Source organism: Rhinolophus ferrumequinum, chromosome 3, assembly GCF_004115265.2.
Source record: "Rhinolophus ferrumequinum isolate MPI-CBG mRhiFer1 chromosome 3, mRhiFer1_v1.p, whole genome shotgun sequence".
Lineage (NCBI taxonomy): Eukaryota > Metazoa > Chordata > Mammalia > Chiroptera > Rhinolophidae > Rhinolophus > Rhinolophus ferrumequinum.
The window spans coordinates 73277903-73291633 of record NC_046286.1 but is presented as its reverse complement, the minus strand read 5'-3'; the positions used below and the strand labels follow the sequence as shown (position 1 = coordinate 73291633).

The 13731-nt window shown below is 33.0% G+C and overlaps 1 protein-coding gene across 5 annotated transcripts in view; it reads right to left on the bottom strand.

The window, feature by feature from the left end:
* Nucleotides 1-13731, bottom strand: part of NKAIN2 (sodium/potassium transporting ATPase interacting 2) — an 872501-nt gene that overhangs the window by 372127 nt on the left and 486643 nt on the right. For all 5 annotated transcript variants that reach the window (XR_004421704.1, XM_033094056.1, XM_033094035.1 and 2 more), the window contains exon 3: nt 10139-10219. Coding sequence is in view for 4 of the 5 variants with exons in the window: in XM_033094056.1 (XP_032949947.1) it covers nt 10139-10219 (81 nt within the window). In the remaining variant the exon portion in view is untranslated. The remainder of the gene's footprint in view (nt 1-10138; nt 10220-13731) is intronic.

Sequence of the window (13731 nt, the reverse complement as noted above, 5' to 3'; positions counted from 1 at the left end):
GGAGTTCGAGTAATGGGACGAGGTGTGCCATTAAATAAGTAGCAGATATGGAACAATATAAAGAGCAACCGAGTCAGCATTCTGAGGCTGTCACATTGACCATCACCAGCAGCATAGAGACTCAGGAGAGCCAAGTCAATACTTGGAGACTATTCTGCTATTCTAGAGAGTCACCCAGGTTGCCTGCTCCCATTGCTCTGTGGGAGGCTCTTCTACCAACATTTACCACACATGATGCCTGTGACTCACCCAGCAGGAATAATCATGGTTGCTCATGCTCCAAGACTTTGCCAGTTCTCACGGGAGTTCCTTCACGTAAAAGGTCCTCCTTCAACACCCAAGACACTTTTAAGCTCTCTCTCTCTCTCTCTCTCTCTCTCTCTCTCTCTCTCTCTCTCTCTCTCTCTCTTTCTCTCTCTCACACACACATACACACACACACACACAGATGAGGTTTTTGACACCCACAGGGCATTTGGTAGGAAATCAGTAAGAGGGAAAGATATCAATGTATGAAAGTACAAATTAAAGCAGTTAATTTACGAGATTCATAGAAACTATGTATGCCATCTAGTTCTTGTAGAAAGAGAATATGACTCAACCATGAAAGGAAACAGCCAAATTGTAAGAGTGAAAAAAGGAAAAATGAAATCTACGTGGGGATTCTCAGATATAGCTGTAGTTCTCAATCAGAGCTGCCCTAGGCATGCAATAGTTTTGTTACTCCAGGAATAGGATCTTCAGCTTCTCAAAATTCCATTACATTAATAATAAAAAAAATACAAATAAGGTAAAATTAGAGGCATGGCCATTCATGGTCTAGTCAGTTTCACCATAAAGAAAGGTAGGGGAGGTTTCTGGAAAGGATTTTGCCACACAAAGAAATGATACATATGATTTGGGTATTAAAGGATGGACTTAAGCATAAGTTCTCTCCAAAGTTCTGGGAATCTATTTTGTTGCTTCATTTGATACCTTAGTTGAATCAATATTAAATAATAAGTCAGGTAATAAATTTACATATGCACAAATATCAAGATCTACACTGGGATCCCTGCTTCAGCCAGAAAGCGAAGACTCTCCTTAAGTACTATTTAAAGGTTCTAGGTAATCTAATCCTTACAAGTCAAAGTATGTTTAATAGACAAATAAGAATGCCATTGTGTAGGAGTTGGTTAAGAGTGAAATAACTCAGACCTCACTCCAAAAAAATCAGAATCTGTAGTTGAAAAAGATATCCAAGTGGTTCATATGATTATTAATCTTGAAAAACATTGACATTGTTGGCCAGCTGCTCAGATGACTTTCCTTGTGCTTGCTACCACCAAAGAGCACTGGGCCAGCCCTAAGATGTCGATTCCATTACCCATGCGATGGTGGAATAGAAGCCAATGCCTCCAATCGCCTTATTGGTGGAGCTAGGCAGTTACTGAAATCCACTCCATTATGATTCAATTTCATTCCAACGAGCATTGTTCATATGTTTGGAGTTTCCTTTGATTCTGGGGATGAATTAAAATATGATCTCTACATTGAAGAAGGGACAGTTAGGTAAACAAATAATTAAAATATATTGATAAGAGCAACTTGTTGCATTTGTTTTATGATGTATCAAATAGGCTTATTTATAAACACCCCAAATGCTCTTAATTGATTCTATAATTCTCCACTGTTGTGGGGGAGCTCAGGGGTAGACATTCTTTTGAATAATGATGATGACATACAGCCTTTTAGACAATTGAAGTTGAGTAAGAGATATGGAAATTAAATAAATGTAATGCAGTGTGAAAAGTAATACATAATTATTTATAAAGTTATGGGGAGATATTTATCATTTTTTCTTTATTCTTGTTTATATTACATTTTAAATCAGTACGTCATTTGACACTTACACTTATATCCAATAAGTGATATACACTGGACTCATAAGTTGAAATAGATGGCTTTCCCACTTTCTTCTTTGAAAGAGTTTTTGTAAAATTGGTGTTACAACATTCTTAAATGTTTTTTAAGAATTCACTAGTGAAGCCATGTGGACATGAAGTTTGGTGTTCTCTGTCAAAGGTTTTGACTAATGATTCAATTTCTTTAACAAATAAAAGAATGTTCAGGTTTTTAATTCATTTCAAGTTGTAGTCCAACAAATTTGTCCATTGCATTGTGACTGTCAAATATATTGGCTTAACATTGTTCATAATATACTTTCTCTTGTTAATCTAATCTGTAGGGTCCTTTGTGATACTACCAAAATATGTTTTTACTTATTTTTCCCCTTGATCTTTCTTGATAGCATTTTTTAAATTATCATTTTTAAGGAAATAATTTGACTTTATTGATTTTTTTCCTGCTGCATGCTTAATAAGTTCTGTTATCATCTTCATTATTTTAAAACTTTCTACTTCTTGAGGTTTCATTTGCTATTTCTTTATTACCTTCTGGATATGGAAGCTTAGATTATTGATTTTGTGGCATTTCTACTCTTTTAATATCTCCATGTAAGGTCATATATTTTACTCTAATGCCTCTGAATGCCCCCGAGATTTTATCAATGCAAAATATTTTCTAATCTCCTTTCCAACCTATTGGACCCATAGGTTACTTAGAAGGGAATTGCTTAATTTCTAAGCAGTCACAGTTTTTCTAGCTTGATTTCACAGTGGTCAGAAAATGCTTGCTGAATAATTGCAAATCATTCTATATTTTGAGCATTCTAAATTTGGAATCATTTTATATTGAATGTTCTATATGCCTTTGAAAATAATATGTATCTTTTTAACGTTTGGTGTAGTGTTCTACATATGTCACTTAAGTAAAGTTTGTTAATTGTGTTGTATAGATATTCTATATCCTTTTGGAATTTTGATCTGATTCATGTATTCAGAGAGTGTTAAAAATCTCTCACTGTGATTATGAATATGGCTATTTCTTCTTTTAATTCTGTCCTTTTTTACTTTATATATTTTGAAGCTATAATATTTTACTCAGGTAATACTAATTACAGTATATTCATGTGGACTGACCTTTTTATTATTGACATATCCTCTTTATCTTTAGTAATGCTTCTTGCTTCAAACACTGTCTTGTCTGATATTAGGATTATTACACCATTTTTGGTGTTTACATGGTATATCTTTTCTACTTTTTCTTAACTTTTTTATTTAAAACCTTGTATTCTGGTGTATGGGTTATAGACAATATATAGTTGGGTGCTGTGTCTTTATATAGACTGACAAACTTAGTCTTTTAACTAGAGTATTTAGTTTATTTACATTTAATGTAATTATTGATATATTTTGGATTATAACATACATCTTGGTATTTTTTTTTCTTGTTGAACTTTCTGTTAGTTTTTCTCCTTTCTGAGCTTCACTTGGATTAATTAATTATGTTATTATTATTATTTTAATCTTTAGTTGGTGTTGGTAAATATGCTTTCTTGTAGTCATTACTCAAAAATTATTAATTCTTAAAATATTATAATCTAATATAAATATTATCTTTGCCATTTCCCTGACAATGCTAGATACTTAGAATACTTTAATTCCTTTCTGCCTTTTGTATTATTGTTGTCATGCATTTTAGTTCTATATGTATTTAAATTCCAAAAGACTTTACTATGATGGTTTTGCATTTTTTTACTCAGATATCTATCCTTTCTATTATCATTTGTTTTTCCTGAAATTCCATTTTCATCTGGGATTATTTTCCTACTGCCTGGAGAACTTCCTGTAGTGTTTGTTTTAATGCATGTTTGTTATTAATAAATAATCTTAGCTCTTGTTGCCTGAAAATGCTTTTACTTCACCTTTATTGTTGAAGAATATTTTTGCAGGGCATGGATGTCCAGCTTGCCACTTTTAGAGCACTTTAGAGGTGCCATTCAATTGCCTTCTAGACCCATTTTTTCTGTTGAAAGATCAATATCAGTCTTTTTGCTGTTCCTTTAAAGACAGAGGGTCTTTTATATTTGATGGCTTTTAAGATTTTTCTCTTTGATTTTCAAAAAGTGCTCCTAGTTTATACCTGGATATGGTTTTCTTGGTACTTATTTAACTTGAGATCTGAAAGTCTTCTTGAATCTGTGGGTTAATATATTTAATCAGTTTTGAAGAATTCTCTGCCATTATCACTTCAGCCACTGCTTCTGTCCAATTCTACCTTTCTTCTCCTTCTAGGTAGTCAATTATTTGTATATTGAAACTTTAGCAGACATCTATATATTTCTTACATCTTTTCTATATTTTTATCCTTTCTTTTTTTTTAACCTTTGTGCTTCAGTTTGGATATTTTCTATTGACCTATCCTCCAGTTCACCACTCTTCTAATCTTTAAAATCTACTGTCAAACATACCTAAGGAGTTCTTACTTTTAAATATTATGTTATTCAGTTCTGGGATTTCCATTTCATTATTTATATAGAGTCCAACTTTCTAAGGGTAAATTCTTCATCTCCTGTTTTTCCCATTATTTTCTTCAACACATTGCTTTTTTTTTTTTAAGTCCTTATTAGGTAATTACAATATCTGAATCACATATTGGTCTGTCTCAACTGTCTATTATTTTCTTAACTTTTAGTAATGAAGTTTTCGCTTTAGCATGTGTAGCAATTTTCAATTGCCCGGTATCATTCACAACCATAAATTGTAAAGGACTAAGACAATGCTATCTTTCTCTTGATATGTTTCCATTTTTTTTCATGGAGACAGATAAAGCAAAGAATTATCAGCTTATTCCAAGCAAAGACTGTCCTATTTGAGCCTGGATTTTAGCCCTGATAATATTTACTGTACATCTCCTTTGCCCCTGGCTCAATCTCCAGTTTTGTCAACTGTAAACCTAGTTTATTTTGTAGACCTTCACTACTATTTACAGTCTCCATTTTGCAAGACTGCCATTTTTTAAAAATTCTGCTTTGTAGTCTTTTCATTTATGTTTTTAGCCTTACAAAGAATTCGCCAAATGCTCTAATAATAAAATTATCAATGTGCTCGAGGCCCAATCCTTCCTTCAAAGCTATGCTAATTTATACATACTCCAGAAATATCCTCCTATGGCTTCAAAGCCTAGATTATTAGCTTCCTGTCCCAGAGAGAATCAGCAGATGCCCCTAGATTACAGTATCTCAAATGGTCAGCTCATCACTTTGGGGTACTTATCTTTCCAAAGTATCATTACTTCGGCAGATCTCTACTCCTTCTGACTAGTTGGAGTCTGAAGTTTGTAATACACACACAGAGACATTACATTAAAAAAAAAAAATTATCTCTTGCTTCATCTCATGGTCAATCTATAAAGATTTCTGTAGCCCCTTCCACTTCCACATGACTCATTTTCCTCTTATTCATTTTTAAAAATAAAGTTTGTCTTTTTTTCTCCTCTAAGTAAGAAGTGAATTAAGGAAGTTGGATTATTTAGGGATAATGATAAATCTTCTTGGACACGTTAAATTTAAGGTGACAATGAAATTGACATAACACCTACACAAAGTTGGAGATGTGAAACTTGAACTTAGCAACAAGGTCAGGACAGAAGAAGTAAATCTAGGAGACACATGCATAGAGATGATTGTTTAAATTATGACAGTGGATGGCATTTTCAAATAAAAGAATGTAGACAGAGAAGGAGAAAGATTCAAGGACCCTAATCCTTCCTTTAGGGCTATTAAAAGGGAGTAGAAAAAGTAAGCAAAGAAAAGGGAATTAAAGAAGTAAGGAAATGGGCAGTTCAATTCAATGTACTATTAAAGTAAACAAGAAAAGATAAGCAGTGACTATTTGACCAAATTATAATAGGTTGGTTCATCTCTATTTTGGGGAAAAAAATTACATATTTAATTCTTAATAACATGTAGGATGTTTTATTCTATACCCTAAAGTAAAATCTACTTTGATGGTTGGGAAATGAAAAATTTCTAATTAGCTTAGTAATAGTTAATTGAAGTTTTCTTAGACTATATACATTTTCACAGTAAGAAAAGCAAAATAAAAATAAATGAATCCACAGAACTGTCCTCTTGATATTTGTTTAATTTAGTCTTAAATCAATTATCAGAGGAACTCTTTATTAGTAATTGCATAGATATTTTTGCTTCTTGATGAACAGCACTAAATCAAATTTAAAAAATGATTACAAGAGATTTTTCTCCATACCACTGTTTTCCATATGAAATCATAAAATAAATTTTGATACAAGTATTGATTTCATTGAGCAGAAAATATCAAAGTATCAGATATCTTTATAAATGAATAATATTTTTTAAGAAGGAATAAAACTGGGATTTTTGCCGTGGTACATTACTCTAAACAGTACTCACATCTGCTTGTAAGGATCTGTTCCCTATTGCCTACAGTGTATGACAGGTTTTTATCTCCTTCCTGTCTCTCATGTCTGCAAATGTGCAATTAAATAAGCTTAAATAAGCCACATTCCTATATTTATTATATATCAACATTTTAAAATAAAAATTTACATTTAGATCTCAAAAGTAACTATCAAAATTATTCAAATACAGCATTCTAGAAGTTACTGTTAATGTGTTCATTCTGAAACACACATATCACTAGGTATAATTAATTGCTTTAGGCTATGTTTAACTACATAAGTTTCTGATAGTATACTACAGCCTAAAAGATGTGTTCCTGCACCCCTAGTCTCAAAGGGTTAAAAACAAACAAATTGGGTTGTTTTAAGTGTAAAATAATTTCTTGGTTACTCCTTCATGCTCTGTGTGTTTACTGTTTTATTTCTAAAGATAGTTGAATCATTCACTAATGCCCCATAAATCACACAAAAAATAAACAGATCTCAAAATAGTTATTCAAAGAATGTGTTATAATTTCTGCCTAAAAGTAAATTACAATTGTATCACATCCAATAAAAATATAGATTTTTACAGATAACCAGAAGACCACTAAATTTTCCTGTGTATTACTAATCAAATATTATTTCATAAATATTATTTTCCCAGATGATGAACCTAATAGATGAATTACCACATCATCTGTGTTTTCTTTCTAACTGCTATGTACTTTGAAGTTAAAAATTACTATAAATAGCAGATCTCTTCTCTTCAAAATTATTCAGTTCAGTTGATAGCTGGGATTAGTTCCTATTTCTTTCTGTTTTATATGTGAGCTAGAGAATCACAACTGCCCAGAATAACACAACAGAAAAATAAGACTATTTACAATCGGAATTCTCAAAACTATGAATCCAATAGTCCAGGACATTGAATGCTAAAAGGCAATTGCCTACAAAGTTAGCAGACACTTCGGGTTACAAACTAATGTCATCTCTGTTTCTTTAACAGGGCATCTACTAAAATATCAATCCAAGGTGTTACACACTATATGATGCTTTAGGATATTTAGTTATAACACTAATGTCTAAACCATTTATGTAAATAATATAGAAATAATTTTTATGCAATGCATGTTTATTTGTTACTATCATCTGTTGCTATCACTTTAACTGAGATTAAAAAAAAAATGTAAAGCAGCCTCTCTGGTGGATTTGTTTTATTTTTCCTTAAATCTTATGGGGATAATAATTAAAATACATTCATTGATATTTTAATAATAATGTTAAATTTACATTTATTTTCAATTAAGAGAATACTAACTATACTACTATGTGTACAAAGAAAACTGAAAATCAAATAGGTCAGTGTTGCCTATCATATTATTACAATTAAGCCATTTCATTATTGAATGTACACACTGGGCTAGTTAATGACTCTAATCTCTGTTTTGCTCATTGGTACATGGCAGTTACTTTAGCAGAAAAAGCAGAAAAGACACTGTGGAAAATGACCATACAACATTCTAAATTTTTAACAGGTAACTAAAGATTGCCTTGTTATTTTTACCACTTTTTATCACTTCTTGCCTATTCATTATGAAGGAATCACAATTTATAAAATATTTCACGGAAATAAACGCATTTCTTTCACATATATAAGACCATATAATTTTTTTCCTGATTCAATTTCCAATATTTCTCCCTCAGCCTGAAACAAACTGATCCATTCATAAGGTCAAACTATTTTTTTTGGGAGTGGGGCGCTAAGGGGTTGATAAACAGTTTATATTCTGCAATCTAGTATTATCTAAGTATTATCAGCAGTTTCAGGACTCCCATTTTTGAGTTTTCATCTATCTGTACATTTTTCAATCACCATCGCTTCCTTCTGTCACAGTATTACTTGAAGAATGTGAGGCAGCTGCAGAAGCTAAAGAATTGAATGGTATAAATACTCCTTTCTCAAACCCTTTGAGCAAGAAAGGGAGGTAAAACCCGGTAGAGATAACTATATAACTTTGCCCTTTATGGTTTTCCTTTAGATTATTTGTTAAAAATGTTAAATTTTCATGTGCTCTGCAGAGCCTGGCATTGGTTTATAAGATGAAAAGAAAAGGAATATTATTAACTGCTTCATTGCCAAGGGACAGTCATTACCTGTCTATGTGCATTCGAAGAATTCTTAGTCATTTGGGTTGCAACTGTCTTGAACAATAATGTTTTAGGATGTGCCCTCCCTGTGGTTTCATTGCCCATGTGCAAGGTCATATGATCACAAGCTTTATTTTGCGCCTGCAGTTATCACAATTACAGAACACGGAGGCAGCCAGCATGGCTCAAATCTCTCTCTCTCTTTTTCTCTTATATTAAACAAACTCTGATCTGCTAGATCATTTTACTCAGCCAATACGCCTGAAGAGATGCCTTCCAAATTTTAAGGTGATGATTTAAATTGAAAATATCATTAAAAGTCATTCTAGTGTGGAATTTCTTTGAATACAGTAAATCATAAAGCAGCAGAGATATATAAATTGGGGAAGGAATTCAAGTCCTTGGAAGTGTGTATTGCTTTTCTGGCACAGAGGGAATGTACGATCTAAGAAGCAGTCTTGTCTGTGTCCTTCCTAGAGCCACCTGAAGAATTCCTTTTCATTGGTCACGGCATCTTCCAGAAAGGACTGCTTGCTGTCAAGAGTGTGGAGGACAATGCGCTACAAGAATCACGGAAATGCCTCTACCAGGTCAGGTTTTGCAGAAAGCCCTAGTGAAGATTTGTCCAAAATCTGATCATAAAATCACAGGTTCCTGTATCCTAGACTATAAATGTGTGTTACTACTACCCCCATCCTCCCACCCCCACAGTATAGAGCCCTGCAAAGGTAATTCTTGGTGACTTTCTAGTTTTTTATTTATTTATTTATTTATTTAAATATTTATTTATTTAAAGAAGGTTACCACCCCTGGGTTTTTTTAAATGGCAACATCTTTGTACGATCTTTCCGTTCTAATAAGGGATAGGTAAAAGAACATTGTAAAAGACCATCTGTATTTTACAGTTAATATTAAGAAGTACAAATTTGCAACCCTCTCAAGGGTCTCAAGCAAAATAGACTACTACTTTGAATGGATTATCTCATTTAACTTACTTGCTGTTGATTGAAGTCTAATAGAATGATGCTGGTTTTAGAGATCTAAAAACTACATTATCTCAATGGTAAAGGCATTCATGGTAGAGATATAAATGCAATATACACACTCAAACACAACCCTATACACAGTCACATGAGGACAGCACAAACTAAAGAAACCTAATGAAAAAGCAAGTCTTTTAAGTCTTTCTTAGACTATTTCAGAATAAAATATTTATTTTATTCATTTATATAATAAATTATATCCCTGTGGTAACAACTTTACTCAACTAAAGCCTATTAATTGTTTGAATTATTGCATTGCTATTTGGGCCTGATCAGAGAAAACCTTTAGCAGAGTAATGTGAGTAAGCAAACTAACTGACTTAAATGATCGTCTAGATTTTATCTCTGAAAAAAAATCCCATTTTGCTTAGAAATCTCTCATTAATCATTGTTTTAAAAGTCTACAGCATGGTCATTGTATAATCAATATTTCATACTAGTTTTGCTTAAAAAAATGACAACATTTTTTAACACACTAAAACATCCTTGCTGGTAGAAATGCAGAGATATAGATGAGATACCTTTCAATTTACCTTCATTCGAGGTGCATCTAAGTGACAAGAGCAGGGTGACACTCTGCCTTATTTAGGAAGAGCCTTGTTAACACACTACTGATGACTCAGGCAAATCAGATGGCAAATTACCTTTGAGAGGTCTCCAGCCTCCAAATAGAAGCAGATAACAAACACATTCCACGTAACCCAGAGGACTAGCCAGACAGCATACTGTAGAAAAACAAGAGAGAAATAACATGTAATTAATTTTGAATGAGCTGAGTAATATTTAAATAGAACTTGAACTTTTGAATTCCAAACCTTAAAATTAGTAGAAAATATTAGATATCACTTCTTTCTAAGGAACAGGATGAGATGTACACTTACCTCTGTTGATTTTTTTTTTTTCACTGTTGTGGGCTCTAATAGTATTATAGCTCAAACTTGCTTAAGAATATTTTTTAGGATTTCAGACTAAAAATATAGTAGCCCACATTTCTGTTTTAAGAGGGAATGATTATGGTTTCTAGACATCCAAAAAAATCAAATGCTCCTATGGACATATCAAATACAACCTATTAAAAAGAAAACACGTATCTTCCTTTAGCAAAATCAACCCCTGTATTATAACACACAACCTTTCTCCAAGTTCCCTAGGGCCAGCTTCAAATCAGTCTTCATGCTTCTATCCCATCTAATCAGCTTTCTCTCTTTGGTGTCTTTTTTTCATTTCCCTCTTCATCTTCTTATTTTATCCTCTCACTGAGGATGAATTTTTTCTTACCAAGACATAGTTCGGATCTGTCAGTCAACTACAATTTATTAACACCTAGAAGGCAACATGCTAGAAAGACACTAAGCATACAAAGATCAATGATAGATTCTTTCTGAACTCAAGTCAAGTGAGGGAGGTAGATTGAAAGACAGAAAGGGAGAGAGAGAAAAAAAGAGAGAGAGAGAGAGAGAGAGAGAGAGAGAGAGAGAGAGACAGAGAGAGAGAGACAGAGAGAGAGAGAGACAGAGAGAGACAGAGAAAGAGACAGGTGATTTTTATACAAGAATCATAAAAAAAAAAAAAAAATAAGTCTGAGCACAAGCAAGAAGCACAAAACTTATCCTGAGAAAAAGTAGTCCTGCAAAGCTTAACAGAAGCAGTGCAACACTTTCCATAACAGGTGAATCAAGCTAAGTCATGGACTTTACCAAATAAAAGCATGGAGGGTTGGAAGGGCTATGGTGGAAGGGTGCTGTAAACAAAGAAACAACAGGTGTGAATTTTTTTCTTTTTCTTTTAATGGGACAAGAGGATATCATGGAATTTTTCTGCTAAATAAACAGCAATTGCTCTCTTCTTGATGGGTTCTACAATTTTTATTTTATAGTTCAATGACCTCCCTGTTTTTCAGTCTCAGGTTTCAGTTCATCACTGAAGTTATCATGGATTCCAGACACATCTGATTACTTGCTGTTACAAGTGGGTGTTGGAAAGCTATTTCCAACCGCTGTGCCTTTCTGTATGCTAGTCCTTCATCCTTTAATAATTTGTTTATGCCCTAGGTACACCTCTTGCCACCTATCAATTTCATTTTTCTTTAATAGTCAATTTGAATATCACCTCCTCAGTGATATCCAGTCAAAATCCTCTTAGCCCTGCTTAATGCTTAAGATCTTGTTTGCCCTAATTTCTTTCCGAATGTCTTGTATCTATTTGCATAAACTCCTTGAGAAAAGGGACCATTTTAAAATTTATGTTTATGTCTTTAAGTTGTTAACTTAGTACTTTGCACAAAATAAGTACTAAGAAAATATTTTGTAAATCAATGAATGAATGAGGAGCAACATGGAGAAACTCTTAGTACTTTTCAGAGGCAGAACCTCATCTCCCCACGTAGACTTGGTTGTTCTGAGTGTACTATGATCATCCATGTAGCGTGAGGACTAGGGCCCTACAGGATGTGTTGATGTAATAAATAATGTCTCAGCTATTTTCCAGGTGATGGGTTCATCTAACTGTTGAATGGGGGCAACGCTCAGTGAGACTAAAGGAAAGGCAAAACTAAATGGTCCAAGACAAAAAGGGTTTGAGAGGCTGTGGGACTTGAGGACTGGGGCCTAGAAACAGAGTAATTGAGCTGAGTGGGTTGCAGCAAAGATCTCAGTTCTAGAACAGAGATCTCATGGGGCATCTAAGTGTGCTCAATATTGTGAGTGTAAAATCATCTCACAAAATTTAAAAAAATGAAAAGAACCCTAAAATCTAGATTTATTCAACTCTTTTGGAGATTTGGATTTTAGTTTTAGAAATACAGAGAAGTGTGGTCCTACTTTAAGGGTAAAAGGGTGAGGAAAAATATAAAGTGCCTAGACGGTCCAGTGACTTGGTTTAAGTGACCAAAAAAGAATGAATGAATGACTGAATGAAGTGTTTTATCATGTCCTTTGTTCATGGTGACATACTCTCCCCTCCTGACTTATAATGGAGAGCTAAATAAGCACTATTCGCTATAAACAAAACAACACAAAAACAAACAAACAAACAAAAGATAAGTAAAAGATTTGCGAAATGCTGATAAAGATGTTATCACACATACTAAATATTCCTGAAAATTTGTCATTTGCTCATGGGGCAAAAGAATGTCAATGCTGTAGCTTTTCTATTTCACAGCTGAAATTATATTTTAAGCTCATTCAATGCTGAAAATGTTATCTACATGCATCATATCATAGTCACTACTTCAATATTATTTATTAAATACATAAGAATCTGCAAACTCCATCCAGATTGATTTAGACATCACTTACATTTAGTTACTTACATTTATGTATATAGGTAACTGTAAATTATACCTACTTTGGTTAAAAAAAAATCAAGCTGAAAAATTTATGTCTTAGTTACCAAATTAACATTTTAATGGAAGGATAGGTAAGATAACGGGTCACATGCAAATAATAGCACATAGAGACTAAGAATTGGGGACCTAAATCTGGCTTTGTTGCTTAGGAGCTCTGTGGCTAAATTCAGGTCATGGGCTCACTACACTTGTTTCCTCAAATGCAATATAGTCTCAGCAACAACAGTAAGCTCACAGGGTTTATATGAGGATATAATAATAGAATGTTTAAAAGGAGTCAATATTTGAGTTCTCAGTACAGGTTGCAATTTTATTATGATTATTATGTTACATCATCCCTTTTCCTTGTATAAATAATACAGCAGCAATCCCCAAATTTTTATCTCCTTAGGATGTCAAAAAATATACTTGCCACATAAACTTCCGTAAAACATTCTTCCACTAATTGAACTTGGTCTAGGCTTGTTTCCTTTGTTTCCCTAATGCAACATATTCTTCCCTAGAATAAGTTTTCTTTTGTGACACATTAATGCCAATATTGACATATGGCATTTTATGAAACAACTCTTTCTTCATTTGGTTTCATTAAACAAGAATGTATTCTTTGTGATTTACTACGCTACATAATTATAAGCATTCTATATCATATTTTAAGAGTTGTTCTATGATAGTCTTTATTAATAATGATTTTGTTTTCCTTTTTTATCCTTTTTCTCTCAGAATAATCCAGAGAGATAGTTCCATTTTATCGTATACTTCGTTACAAACTAGTTAGCTCTCATGCATTCTACTTCATTAAAGATCTGTAAAAGAATTATCACCTTTAGTGGTGTGGCAACTTTAATAAACACAGAAATCAGCACAATGCTACAGAGGGTAATCCTGTATTTG